Source organism: Phalacrocorax carbo, chromosome 5 (assembly GCF_963921805.1).
Source record: "Phalacrocorax carbo chromosome 5, bPhaCar2.1, whole genome shotgun sequence".
In the NCBI taxonomy this organism is placed as follows: domain Eukaryota; kingdom Metazoa; phylum Chordata; class Aves; order Suliformes; family Phalacrocoracidae; genus Phalacrocorax; species Phalacrocorax carbo.
This window is the reverse complement of record NC_087517.1, coordinates 42,837,420-42,851,355: the sequence shown is the minus strand read 5'-3', so window position 1 is coordinate 42,851,355 and position 13,936 is coordinate 42,837,420. Positions and strand designations below refer to the sequence as shown.

General features: G+C 48.3%; 1 protein-coding gene across 4 annotated transcripts in view; it reads left to right on the top strand.

Moving 5' to 3' along the window:
- Positions 1-5,256, top strand: part of LOC104053578 (UDP-glucuronosyltransferase 1A1) — a 33,200-nt gene extending 27,944 nt beyond the window's left edge. For all 4 annotated transcript variants that reach the window (XM_064452192.1, XM_064452193.1, XM_064452191.1 and 1 more), the window contains exons 2-5: positions 1,314-1,445; positions 1,712-1,799; positions 2,613-2,832; positions 4,210-5,256. In XM_064452192.1, the coding sequence (XP_064308262.1) occupies positions 1,314-1,445; positions 1,712-1,799; positions 2,613-2,832; positions 4,210-4,507 (738 nt within the window). In that variant the 3' untranslated portion in view covers positions 4,508-5,256. The remainder of the gene's footprint in view (positions 1-1,313; positions 1,446-1,711; positions 1,800-2,612; positions 2,833-4,209) is intronic.
- The last annotated feature ends 8,680 nt before the right edge of the window (positions 5,257-13,936 follow it).

Genomic DNA, 13,936 nt, shown 5'->3' with positions numbered 1-13,936 from the left:
TAAAGAACAGAGTAAAACTGATGTGACTAGTCCCACAGAAAATAAATAGGGCTAAATATGCCCTGAAATAGCTGTATCTGTTTCTCTGCATCAGGAACTACTAAAGAACTTTGTACCAAAAGCACATTTGTAGTTTGGGGAGGATTTTGCAGTTCCCTGATGTCTGTGAGTTTATACAGAACTGAGCCCCGAGTTCCCAACCAGACATCTACAGTGCCTTAATGGAGAGAAATCTCGTAAGACAGAACCAAGCCCTGAAAGGAGAGTTACATTTCACCTTGTTTGCCCCTGGGAGAGCATCAGGCCTGCTGTTCAGGCTGCAGCTATCAGCAAACCTCCAATGGTGCCTTCTGTCTGGGCTGCAGTCCAAGCGAAGGGCCACGGCACACTGGTCAGCCACAAAAATACATCACAGAGTGTAAACCAGGAGGGTCAGTCTTGGTTATCCCCTCAGACCCTAGAGATAACATCTCAATTGCCAGACTTACGGGAACATTTAGTTCATTTTATTCCACTCATTTAACTCCAATGCCTGCAGCAATTCCCCCCAGTTTTGTCTTTCCTTCCCTGGCTTTACCAAATATTTTTCTATGGCACAGAATTTTTGCTCCAGCCTTCAGCTGTTTTTATGCTTCGTTGGAATCCTTTTGTTCTTGGATTCCAGTGGCAGATCTCTTAGTCCTTCTTTTATTTAAATCAAACAAACAAAACAGGAAAAAAATGGCAGCGGTTCAATATTATCATACTCAAAGCAGACCCAATAAATGCAGGTATTAGAAATTAAAGCGATCTGCTGTCAGAACATTTTTCAAAACCATAATTCTCTCCTGCAGCTGCATGGTTTGAAAAGAAGAGCATCAACTCTAAAGTCAGAGCATCTGACTTGTAAAAAATGTTAAAATAAACTACAATATTCACCTGGGGATTGGTTGCCAGGAAAAGTATGCTGATGAGTTATTCTTTAATTGGTACAGCATCTTTTTTTACTGCACAGAAACTGACGTCTTTGAGCAGGCAGGCTTTGCTATGTGACTGGTTTAATGTAAATTTTTTCTCATGTCCATTCTGAATCTCAGTTTGGGCTTCAATTCTGCAAACACTCACATGCCTCTGTAACTTTGTTCATCCACCTGTGCCCATTTTTTCCCCCTGGGACTCATTTTCATGTAGATAACTAATTTTCCTGACCATAATTTTGTTGTGTTGGCTGTTCATTTTATTGCCTTTCCAGATAGTTTTTGTGGGATCATTACAGAAATTACAGCATCTGATGTGGAAGTGACTTTGACTAAGGATGTGCTTTGTGTTGGCAGGAATTTGAAGCTATTGTGAATGCCTCTGGAGAACACGGCATTGTTGTCTTCTCGCTGGGCTCCATGGTCTCTGAGATTCCTATGAAGAAAGCTGAGGAAATCGCAGATGCCTTGGGATCAGTCCCTCAAACGGTATAGCTTCCCCCTTCCTCTTCCAGCACAGCAATTCAAGACTATTGCCAAATGCAGTATATGATTGCCTTCAGCTTACAGCGTGCTTGGTCCCCCTTTCTTTCTCCTGCTTCCTGAAGCCAGAAGAAACTATCACCCCAGTGACTCTGCACAATGAAACAGGCTTTGTGCACCATAGATGCTTTTAGCTGTGCTTTTCAAACCCACTGAGGAGCAGCAAGGGGCCATTTGATGATAACTGACATTGTGTTTACTTCTTTTGAAAGGTTTTGTGGCGATACACAGGAGAGGTGCCCCGCAACCTGCCGAAGAATGTAAAGCTTGTCAAGTGGCTGCCACAGAATGATCTTCTGGGTAGGTCTGAGATACCTAGAGTTGTACCAGCATGTTTCTTTTAATCTGATAATGCTGTTGTAAGGCCCAGTTAGCATCACCTGTGCTGACTCCCTGTATCATTGTGGGTCACAGGACTGCCTTACAGCCTTTGCTGTTTGAACCAGAGCTTGTCTTTTAGAAACTTATTTGATTGCAACTTCAGAATTGCTGTATTATGAAACAACATTGTTTGGAAAGGTGTTCCAACACTTGGCTACCCTTACTGTCAAATATGGGGGGGGTCTTTATCTCTGACTAGCTAGTCTCCACACCCAGCCATGGGTTTTTGTCATGTTTTTGTCTACTGGAATGAAAAGAAAATTTAAGGTCCTCAAGTGAGCATTTCCAGACAGGTCATCAGGCTTTTCAAGTGGTAAAATTGTATGTGCTATTGCCAGGAGCATTTTTTTGTTAGACACCACAGCTTGGCTGCGCGAGATCTGCAAAACCAGCAAATGGAAGACATGGTAAAAAGCAAGCAATGGTAACATCCTTTTTAACCTCACTTGGTTGTGATTTCATCTTAAAAACTTAGAATTTTTGGAGGATTATCCAAGGCTTTCCAGAGAACACCCAACCAAGACAGAGCTCTACAACCCAAGGTTCATTCAATCCCCTATAATGTCCTGTTGTCTGCAGCCCTAAGTCTGTCCGTAAGTAATGATGCACATGACAATCCGAAGTTCTTGATTTACACCTACCAGTGCCATTTTTGCGCAAGTTTTTCACCAGGGATGTATTACTGTGGCTTAATAAATCAAAGAGCTAAGCAAATCTTTCTTTCCTCCACAGCTCACCCTAAGACTCGTGCCTTTATTACCCACGGAGGCTCGCATGGTGTTTATGAGGGCATATGCAATGCGGTGCCAATGGTACTAATGCCTTTATTTGGAGACCAGATGGACAACGCCAAGCGAATAGAGTCACGGGGAGCAGGACTGACACTGAATGTACTCGAAATGACTTCAAAGGACATATTCGCTGCCCTGAAAGCAGTTATTAATGATAAAAAGTCAGTAATAGAAGCACAGCCTTTCTCCCTCTACTGTTGTAAACACCAGCACTCTAGCTTCCTGCTTAACAGAATACTAATCTGTTCTTATATGCCTTCTTATATCAAAGTTACATCATTGAGAAGTTGATGCTTGCCCTGGGTTAACCTCGTCCTGTCCCCATAACAGTGCCATCCTTCTCACTGCCTGGCATTAGGTACAAGAACTGGCTGTTATGAGAGGATGCAGGTATCAGAAAAGATGGGGTATAAGTGCAATGGAAGAAATCAAGCTGACAAAAGATGTGCCATCTGCTTAAAGCCAAATTTACCAGGCAGTGATGTTGAGAGCTTTAACACAATGTAGAAAAGACAGTTGGTGAAGGGAGATGCGGCAAACTGCTTTTCTTCCCCAAATCAGTGGTGATGTGAGTCAGTGAGGAGCCTGAAAAGACTCAGCTGCCTGGCTGATTTCCTTTGCATGAGGGTTGCCCAGAGATGTGTCTGCACAGAAGCAGGAGGAAGCAGATGAGTGGCAGTGCCTCGGTATAGTCCAGAGGCTGTACTGCATTGGGAAACATTGCCTCCCAGCTGCCAAGGTTTACTAAACATAGCTATTATCACTCATTTATTTTACAGACCAGTTTTCTCAGTCATTTTCTCCTGCCCAGTGCTCATAAGGAGCTGTATGAGCACAGTCAGCTACTGCCTGGCTCAGCAATGCTGGACAATTCCAGCACAGAGCAGGAGGAACACGCCCAGATACACTGAGGCAGTACAGGGAACCATGCTGGACATCACAGTAGTGCAGTCAACATGCCCAAGATGTTTTAAGGCATCACAGCAAAGGGGACCTTTAAGACACACCCTCACACCCTCCTCTTCCTTGATCCCATTCTCTGTTGTCACTAGGGCCTCTCAGTCCTTGGCAGCCTCTTCCCCGTCATGTTTCTGAAAAACGGCACCTTATTGCTGTTGCTTCCTAACCACTGTTCTTATAGCAATAATAGTAACAACAGTGGTAGTAGTAGTAGCAGTAGTAATAAAAATAACAATAATAATTAATGCCTCTTGATCTTCAGCTGGACAGTTCTTCTACACCCAGTCTCACATTTCAGCTAGATCCCTTCACCCCAGAGATTTTGCTGACAGCTCAAACTAAGCTTTTTCTTTTTTCTTCTTTCCTAAACCTTTCCCTCTTTTTTTTGTAACTGAAAACAGCACTTTTCTGGGCCCATAACTTTGCCGTTATCCTTCTCATGGGGTGGTGGTGTTGGGGAAACACCAGCAGAGAAGCCCCCAGTGGGCCTCAGACAACTGAAACTGCATCCTTGTTTTCTGGGAACTCAGTTTCAGCAGCACAAGTCACTGAAAACACCAAACGTCTTTTCTTGGCAGGTACAAAGAGAACATCAAGCGTCTCTCGGACCTTCACCTCGACAGACCCATCCATCCCCTGGACCTGGCCGTGCACTGGGTGGAGTTTGTAATGAGACACAAAGGGGCCCCACACCTGCGACCTGCTGCTCATGACTTGAACTGGATCCAGTACCACTCCCTGGACGTCATCGCCTTCCTCCTCACTGTGGTGCTCCTTTCCCTCTTCATTTCTCTGAAGTGCTGCCTGTTCTGCTGCCGCAGGTGCTGCTGTAAAAAGGGAAGAACAAGAAAGCCAACCAAATCAAAGTCCCATTAGCAGATGAAACCAGTGCTAGGAGATAAGGCCTCTGCTCCAGACCAGGAGGATCAGAGAACACCTCAAATTTCACTAAAATAATTGCTGACTTTCATGCAAGAAATAATAGCGTTCCTTTAAACTGGCATAATGGGAGAGTTGTTTCACTGATATAATTTTTGCCTTTAATTAAGAATCAGTTGTTCAAAATAATTTGTATAGGAGTGCTTCAGTCACTTGGGGAGGTATTAGTGTGATGTCCAAGGCTCCTGGTTTCCATGTCTTCGTGTGCAGAGGACTCACGGTGACTTTTTTTTTTTTTACCTCTATATGCTATGGAGATATATAAGGATTTAATAAAATTTTGCTTCAAGGTCTTTAGGAGAACAATTTGCTCTAGTATGAGACTGTCAGGTTTATCAAGCACCTTGAAATCGTTGTATAGCTGTTGTTACAGAGGAGGCAAATGTTATACACTGACAATACATGTCACATAAGCCAAGCTAGATGCACACCTTAAACGGGTTTTGCATGTGTTTACAATACCCTGAACTCAACTGTGGTTTTGGCAGGGAAGGGATTGTAAAGCCACTTGGTGTTTCACCCAAGTTCCCCATCAGTCAGAGTGCTGTACCTGGAGCTTACCTATTAGATGCTGAGACCTTTGTAAGCATTGTTTATAAAACCCAGCTGATTTACTCTTTGTAAGTGATGTTCAGGTAAAACCCCAAACACCAGCCCTATAAATAAACCCCCAATACTAACAATAATGTCTCTTGTGTTTTCTGACTTGAAACATACAGGGTTGGACGCTTGTTCAACCATGGAGAGAGAGCTGGGAAGGGAAAGATTCAATGCTCCGCAGTGTGAAAGCCACCTCAATGTACAAAAGCCAGTTCTCAGCATTATTGTCTCACTGCTTGGTGACTTGGTACTTGTTGAGAGGTTACATCCTGAGGCTGCCTCAGTCCCCACTACTACTTTTAGAAAAAGTCAGAAAAGACCTTAAACATAAGTTAATAGTTGGGGCTCAAAACAGGCTGGGGCATCCCGGTACATCTTGGCAGCACAGGCATCCTGCTAAGTACCTGGTGCTTTTATTTTCTATTGCCGTTTGAAAAGCATGTACTTTAGTGAAAGCTGTTAAGTTCAAGAAGACAGTCCCACTGCTCCTCAGCCCATCCCCACTGCGGTGCCTGATTCTTGTGGGCATCCATGCCACCTGCAACCTGTCCAGGACCAATGCCAACTGTTGCTTTTCATCCTCTGCCTTTCCCTCCCCACCTCCTTCCCTCGGTAAACAGACAGAAATCTCTTCCTTGGGACATGCAGAGGGAGTCCCCACGGTGCATGAGAGCTGACCTGCTTTTAAAATGCAGCTTTTGCAGCTCCACACATTCCTGAAGTGATAGCTCTGGCTGTCCCCATGGTCCCAGCTGGAGCCAGGTGACAGCAGTGCATCTGTGCAAGTGTACATAGTGCCTCTGGAAATGAGACCCAGCGAGACCTCGCAGTGCCCATCACACTACCAGCGCAATGGTTTCAGTCATCGCTGAGCATGGGGCTGGCTTCCAGCAGCTAGCTGTCCGATGCAGAAAGCACTTAAAAATGTCTTTATGGAGATGATGTCTGAATACTCTGCTGCAAACAGGCTCTGGATTGATCCAGTGACTTTTTCTGTGCAGACAAGAGAAAACCCCCTTAATTTCAGATCAGAATAACAGAATTTAAACAAAAAAAAAAATCCCAGTTGCAGCTGTTTGGGTTTGGTTTTTTGTTTTGTTTTGGTTTTTTTCCAACTCAAAACCTCTTGTGTAGGTAGAGGAAAGGAGCAAAGAGAAAGGGAGGAAGATGCAAAATAGCCATTCCATGGCTTCCATTTCAGAACTATCTCTAACAAAGCTGAAGCAAAACAGCGGTGGAAATCATGTATCCTCCTCTCCTTTACCCTTTGCTCTCCTTAGCATCGACTACTTTGTCCTGCTCTATATTTTCCCTTGACTTACTGGAAAAATGAGACGAGAGGGGCCTTAGGGGACACATGGAGCCAGGACTGGACAACTGCCGTGTTGTGTCCAGTTTCAGCTGTGCCCAGCAGAGGACACTACAATATCACTCACAGGAGGGAGCAAGGAAAAGGCCATCCTTCCCTGCCCAGCCAGCCCATGTGGGTTGGTGGAAGTCGATAGCAACTTATTTATCTGTCTGTGCTCCAGGAATACCGACCCTGCTGCAGAAGGATCATTTTCAGGGGCCAAACTGCATGGGACAAGCAGCTTCAGTGCAGAGGAGGGAGCCGGAGGGGCTGCAGTATTACTGCAACACAGCCTTCCCAAACCTTCTCAAGGGAAGAGTTAGTTACTCTAGGGCTGCTGTCCTGTCTTATCATCCCTTAATCAGGTACCATATAGAGCCGTGCTGCCCCTCAAACAGGGAAGAGCACCCAAGCCCCTGCTGGGGCCCCTCCTTCTCCCTGGGAGAAGGAGAAATTGCCACGATGCATTTCTAAGCAACAGAGCTGAGATTGGGTCACTTCCCAAAAGGGGAAACTGAGGCAGGGCCAGCCATCTCTCCTTTCCCTGAGCTGCACAGGCTCCATATCACCCCAGGCCTCCAGGCACTGCAGCCTGAGCTTTTCCAGCAAACCCTCCAAATCTCTGTTTTTAAACGCCTGCCGAAAGAGAGGAGTTGAAATCCCTTCACTGCCCTTGGAGAAAGGAGGCACAAACACTTCCTGCCTCCAGCAGCCTCTCAGCATCATGGAGTGCTCACATCGCACCCCTTGGGAGCTGTGAAAGGAGAGGAGAGCTGTTGCTTTCCGTTCCCTTCTGGGGACTTTTTCAGTGTGTATTTTATTTTTGCCTGGATTTTACCATCCAGGCCTGCAACATGAATGCTGGGGGAAAAAAAGCAGTGCAAGCCAGCACTGGTCCTGGCTCTTCTGCTGACCCTCAGACCCCCTGGCTGCAAAACATGGGGGAGAGCCTCTTTGGCTTTGGGATGGGGGTGTCCTGGGGGGCACAGCAGCCATAGCTCTGGTGGGAGGGTGCAGTTGGCATCTCTCACTGCTTCTCACCAGCCAGACCGCGGGAAATGACAGGAATTGCTAACATTTTTCTGCAGCCACAGGGTTTCTGCAGCCTCTCCCCAGCCCTCTGGTCCCCAAGGGCAACAGCGATGTTTTTCCACTGCTACAGCAGCTCCCAGCAGCTCTTGGGCTCCTCCACCTCCCCGGCATGTGGGTCCAAGAAGACCCCTGGCCCACAAGAGGGGGACTCACCCCCTTGCAAGACAGTCTGAGAAGTTAAACACAATCATTATCCAAGGGCAGAGCAAGAAACAGCAGCGACCTGCAAACAAGCACTCCCTGCCAGACACCCGCAGATGGATCCCTGGTGCTGCCTCACCCCACACACTCCCACTCGGATGCTCATGCTCAGACCTGCAATTACCGAACTTGTTTTTTAAAGATCTATCTTTTGGGTGGCTTTGTAAAAAGCAAATACTTACTGCTGCCAGAAGCCGGCCAATGACCCCAGTTTGGGGGTGTTCACAGGAGCTCTCAAACCCTTTTTCAGCCTTGCTTCCCACTGTGGGAAAGCACTGAAAGGTTGAGATTAGCAAATATGGTGTGCATACCCACTTCCCTGAGGAGCGTGGACGAGGAATGCTGACCTGCCAAGAGCTTCATTCCAAAAAAAAAAAAAAAAAAAAAATATCCTGGGCTGGTTTTGGCGGAGAAGGGGTTAATTCTCCTCACTGTGGGGGTCGGCTACCTTTCCAGCTTCCCGCGCTCTGCCGCGTGGCGGGGGGGGGGGCTGGGAGGGGCAGGGCCATGGTGGGGGCGGCTGACCCCGACTGGCCAATGGCAGGTTCATTCCATACCATGTGACACCATGACCAATATATTGAGGTGGGGGCAGCTGCAGCGCCAGCGCGGAGGCGGCGCGGCGTCGGGTCGGCGGGCGGCGCGCGGCTGCGGCGCGGGCAGTTTGTTCCGGCGGTTCGTTCCCCCTCTCCCCTCCCTTCCCCCCCCCCCCCCCCCCCCCCGGGGCTTTGCGCCTCTCGTTGTTCTCCTTTACATTGCATTTCTACTGTTGTTTTCTTTTAATTTTAATTATTAAACTGTTCTTATCCCAACCCACGAGCGTTACCCTCCTGATTCTCTCCCCCATCTACCGGTGGGGAGTGAGCGAGCGACTGTGTGGGGCTGAGCTGCCGCTAAACCACGACAATCCCAAACCCACATGCGCCCAGAAACAACGCTTTGGGACTGCAGATGTGGTGACTGTGATGGTCCAGAGCCCTGCCCTCCTCCCTGAAAGCCTGGGGAGCAGCACAGGGGTAACACTGACATGGGTGGTACGATGCAACCACTCAGTCCCCCACAGTCCCTGAAGGAAGTGTTTGAGGTTCCCCCATGACACGTCCCAGCCCCACAGTGTTCTCTAGAGCTATCCCAAAGCAGACTCTGCTCCCTGCAGCATCCCAGTGGGCAAGCTCTACCCCACAGCCTGGGGCACAGCACTGGAGATGTCCCATCCCGTGACATGCCATGCAATGGCTGGCTCTGGTCCCCAGCACTGCCTTGAGGATGGCAGGTAGCTGCCACTAGCAAGCCAGGTACTTTTAGCTGGAGTGGCTACTCAGCTCTCCATTTAATTATCACCTGCAGAGGTGTTTTTAGGAGTTATTTCTAGGTGAGCATAATGAGGCCAAAGTGAACTAGACAAAAAATGCAGAACAGCCTCTCCCCTCCCTGAGGAGGAATGTGCCCTCCTGAACCCAGAGAGGGAGCGAACTGCTACGACTTTAGCATTTAAGCTCAGTGAGCCAAGTTAAGCCCATGTAGCAGCTGGGCTTGGTCCATAGCTTGGTCCATAACCCTGCTGCCACTGGTGCCACAGGCTGCTGGGACTGAACCAGGCTTACAAAAGGAAGAGAAGATGAAGGCTCCATCCACAAACATTTCCTCACCATCTGAGCCAGCTCAGGATGCTGTTATTTCCAGGAGAGGTGACGCTGCCTCCAATCTCATCTTTCTCAGAGCAAACTCCTGCCCTGCCTACGGCAGGTGTCATGGCTCACAGTAACCATCACAAAAAAAGCTGCTGTCATGCAATGCTGCTTTGACAGGTACTAGCAAGTGCTCCCAGCATCAATTCCCTTTCTATTAAGGATGGGTGAAAGGTTTCATATGCCAGATCTGATTGCTTAGGATGATAAAAGCAAGTAATCAGCACAGACTGTTCAGGCATCAGCAAATCCCAAATCACCCCCAGCCAGATATTGGCTGGCTTATGTAACCGCGTGACCTCTCTTCAAAAACCAGTCTGAACAAATAGAGCAGATTTCTTCCCTGAAATGCTACCAGCCTAGATTATCTTGGTGGGGGGGATATGGTCCCCCCTTCGCTGGGGCAGATCCAAGCAAGCTGCATCTGTTACCAAGCGTCCCTCTCCAGCTCATCGCTCTCTCCCAGGAGGAGACTGACTGTATCCCAGTGACTCACTTTGTGCCGGACTTCGCAAAGCGTCTGCTGGAAGCTTTAATTAACGTTTGGTCGGGGGGTAATCAAAAGAGGGCACTAACCCAAGGCTCATTATCTTCTGGAGGCTGCTGAAGAGACGGTGGGGGCCGTCCTTTGAGTTTCGGCCACAAATGGTTGGTCCAAACTGCTTGGAGGGGTGGGTTCGAGATGATTTCAGCATACCACAAGTGAGGCTGTGGGATGGATGCAGTGATGGGCAGGGAAAGGAAGTGGAAACCACAACGAGCAGCACTCCTGACGTTGAGTGAGTCTGTTAAACAGTAACAAAAATAGCACATTCATCTCCCCAGCCAGAAGCGCCTTCCTCTTCACGTAGGACATGAGGGTCCTCCCACCCCAAATCAATCAGTCACCCCTTGCAGAACTGAGGAGCAAAGCATGCTCTTCTTTTGGCCAGGTTTTGCTGCATACAGCCTTTGGGAAACACGTGCCTTTATATTCTGCTTTTCCCTCTCTCTATTATAATAATGGAGCCCAAACGTGTCATTTGTTGCTTGGAAGCCCCTGAATTTCACCGATGGGCTAAGCCCTCTCAGTTGTGAAGAGGTGAGTCCCAGGAGATCCTTCCTGTAAAGCCCATCATCCAAAAAAAGGGCTTTTGATAGGAAGTGTGAGTGGGTCAGTCCACAGATGCACGATGGGAGTTACATTTCCAGGGACAATGGCTATCTCTGTACAGTCAGCCCACGTTTTATGAGCAATCAAGCCTGATTAAGTTGGTTTGGGTTATTAAGATGGGAAGGTTATATGAGTCCAGCAGACAAGGAAACCCAAACCTGGAACAGGACTGCTGAGCCAGATGTGCCTGGGATGCTGGCAAAGACCAGCACCCAGGGCAGAAGTCCCAGCAGTGCATCATGAGCCTCGCTGAAGGCGTTTTCTACCATGGCTTTCCACAAAGCAAACCATCAGGCCTCCACCTGACATGGGGGATACAGCCCTTCAGAGGACGGCAGATGCAGGAGACAACACTGGGAACGATGGCCTTTTGGCGGCAAAAGAAACTTGCCAACAAGAGGAAGATGTAGGAGCAGCCCTTTAATCAACTCCTCTACTCATAAGCACTGATGACCAGCTCCTCATATAGCAAGATAGGGGTGTCCTGACAGCAGATAATCCACAACAAACATTTAATTGAGAGCTGGGAAGGAATCAAAGCAATTGATTTTCAGCAGGGATTTCTAGGGATGAAAACAAATGCCCAGAGACCTCCAGGGTCTTTAATGACAGAGCAGTGGCACAGGCTGCCCAGTGGGGTTGTGGAGTCTCCTTCCCTGGAGACATTCAAACCCTGCCTGGATGTGTTCCTGTGCCCCCTGCTTTAGGTGTGCCTGCTCAAGCAGGGGGGTTGTACTAGGTGATCTCCAGAGGGCCCTTCCAACCCCTACCATTCTGCGGTTCTGTGATTCTGTAATCAGAGACTCTAGTTTTCACGTCAAACTGCACTGGGCATCTGGACTCCAAGAGCTGACAAGGATGAAGCAAAAATCACACAGCAGCTTTTCTGTATGGACATTGATAACTCAGAGGTGACTTCTCTGTCTCCTGTGTTAGTGTTGAGCTGAGCTGATACAAGACGATAATTCAGTTCTGATGGCTGAAGCAGAGGAGAAAATGATCCATTTCCAAGGTGACCCATGCTAAAGCAGGTCATTCCCTTGTTTGGGCCAAGGAATAAAAGCCCAATCATTTCCTTGAAGATGGAATGTTAGAGGGAGTCAGTCAGCAGTGAAGCAGTTAATGGGGAACTGCCCAAATCAGATGGCTGCTGCCCTTTGTGCCCAGACCACAGAGGACCAACGCAGCACATGCTGAGGCATTTGTGGTGGGGCATCATCTGTACCCATCCTGGCAGCGAACCTGCAGTGCCAGAGCAGTCAGGAGAGGACTGATAACCCCAAGCAGAAACCAACCCTTTAGGCAAATAATTCAGAAAATGCCGCAGCAGACCATCAGTAGGACATCATCTCACACGTGCACCCTTTTCGCTTTCTCACCAGGCGTACCTGTGCTGGAGGATGGGGTTTTGTGCCACGCTACATTGTGAAGCTCCCAGCATCAACCGCTGCCCCAGCCATGGGTTACTGGCCCTGACCAGTTTCACAGAGGAAAGGAAACAAGAATGGGCAGCTGAGTTAAGAAACCTTCTTACCAGCAGAGACTTACTAGCAACTGGAAACGAGGGGAAAGGCAGGCAATGGGATACACAGAAATCTGCAGGTTTCATGAAAGCAGGCCAATGCATCATTATTGGACCAGCACATCCATATGTGTAATCTAATGCAGGATCATTATTTCCCTGTTTTTATTCTCAGTTTACACACATCTCAAAGCATGCTTATCTGTGCAAAGTGAACAATGAGCTGTTCTAGGAAAGCAGCTGTAGGAAACATCAGACGGCTGAGAAGCAGCAGCAGCAAGTAAAATAGTGGCTTAAATGCATCATCCCCCGATTACAACTTTGTCCCAAATGCCCCATTTTAAAGCCCAAATGTCAGCCATGACACAGCCGCTCTCCAGTAGCCACAACCGAGCCTTGGGGCTGCAGCAGTGCTCATGCTATAGTCCTGCTCTCTCCAGGGAGCCTCAACTGGGATCACGCATTGATTGAAGGCCCAAGAGTCCGGGCGGTGCCTGAACCACAGCCCAAATCCCGTGACGGCCATGACGCTAAGCACCACACCGAATGGGGACAACGCAGCAAGGGCTGAGTGAGCCTGGGCTTGAGGAGCGTGCCGGCAGTGCATCCATCACCCTGCTATGGAGGCCAACACCCTCCTGAGCGTGGAATCCAGTGACTCTGAAGTTTCAGACACTGGCAAACTGACACAGACTAGTGTTTCAGTAGGGCTGAAAAATTAAATGGGTTGGATGGGAAAATATCTGCTTGGGAAACAAAGGACTGCTGAGATCAGGGGAAAAAAGGAGGAGAGCCAACAGCTGGGTCCTGGTGCGTCATCCCTGGAAGAGTCTGGGAAGAACTTGTTTGCTCATTCCCTTTGGCAATGCAAATGCATGTTTGGTACCTTCCTTAGCTCCACTCTCTTCATCTTCTCCTTTTGCTTTGGAAATCACGTCACATTATGCCAAGAAGGAAACTTCCAGCCTCCTTTAATGACCCAGATGGCGTGGTATCAGCAGGGTCTGGTAGGTAACCAGCTCCATGCACTCATTAGCCACCACCATGCATCCTCCTGCAAGCTTATCCTCCTTGGGAGGAGGGCCTGAGGCATTCAGGAGAGGACACAGTAACACCAACCCAGGCATGGATGGAGCAATGGGTGCCAAGCAAGGTCCAAGCACATCCTCGTGTGTGACACATCCTCCTCGCCACCCATGAGATGCAGCAGTCCTGGCTCAGCAGCCCAGAGGTGCCTCCCTGTGCTGGACCACAAGACACGTTCACCAAAGATGAAATCAAACCACTGTGTCTCCTGTTCACCCTCGGCAAACTGAAGCCACAGCCAAATACCTGAATATTTCACATTCATGGCTTGAAATCTGAACTGTTCGCATAGGGAGCACCACAACCGTCTTGGCTAAATAGAAGGGTTTTTTCCTCCATTCAGAAAACAGCCAGAAAAACACCTCTGCACCAAAACAAATCCTGCAACTGAATCTTTTCCTACTTCACAAAGTTTCTTATCTAGTGCTTGAGCATAAGCAGTACCTTGAGAAGCCAGTTCATTTCCAGCAACTTTCCCCTGGAGAAGGCAGGATGGAAAGGCACAGGGAAGGCGGATCAGACTGAGCTAAGCCCCAGTGGACTGCTGGCTCTCGGTGTGGAAACGTCCTCCCAGAAACACGTCATTCACATGGTGGAAATCCCACTAAATTAATCCTACACATCCAAGCTGCTTTGAGATGAAGAGACAACAGTAGATGACATCTACTCAGGA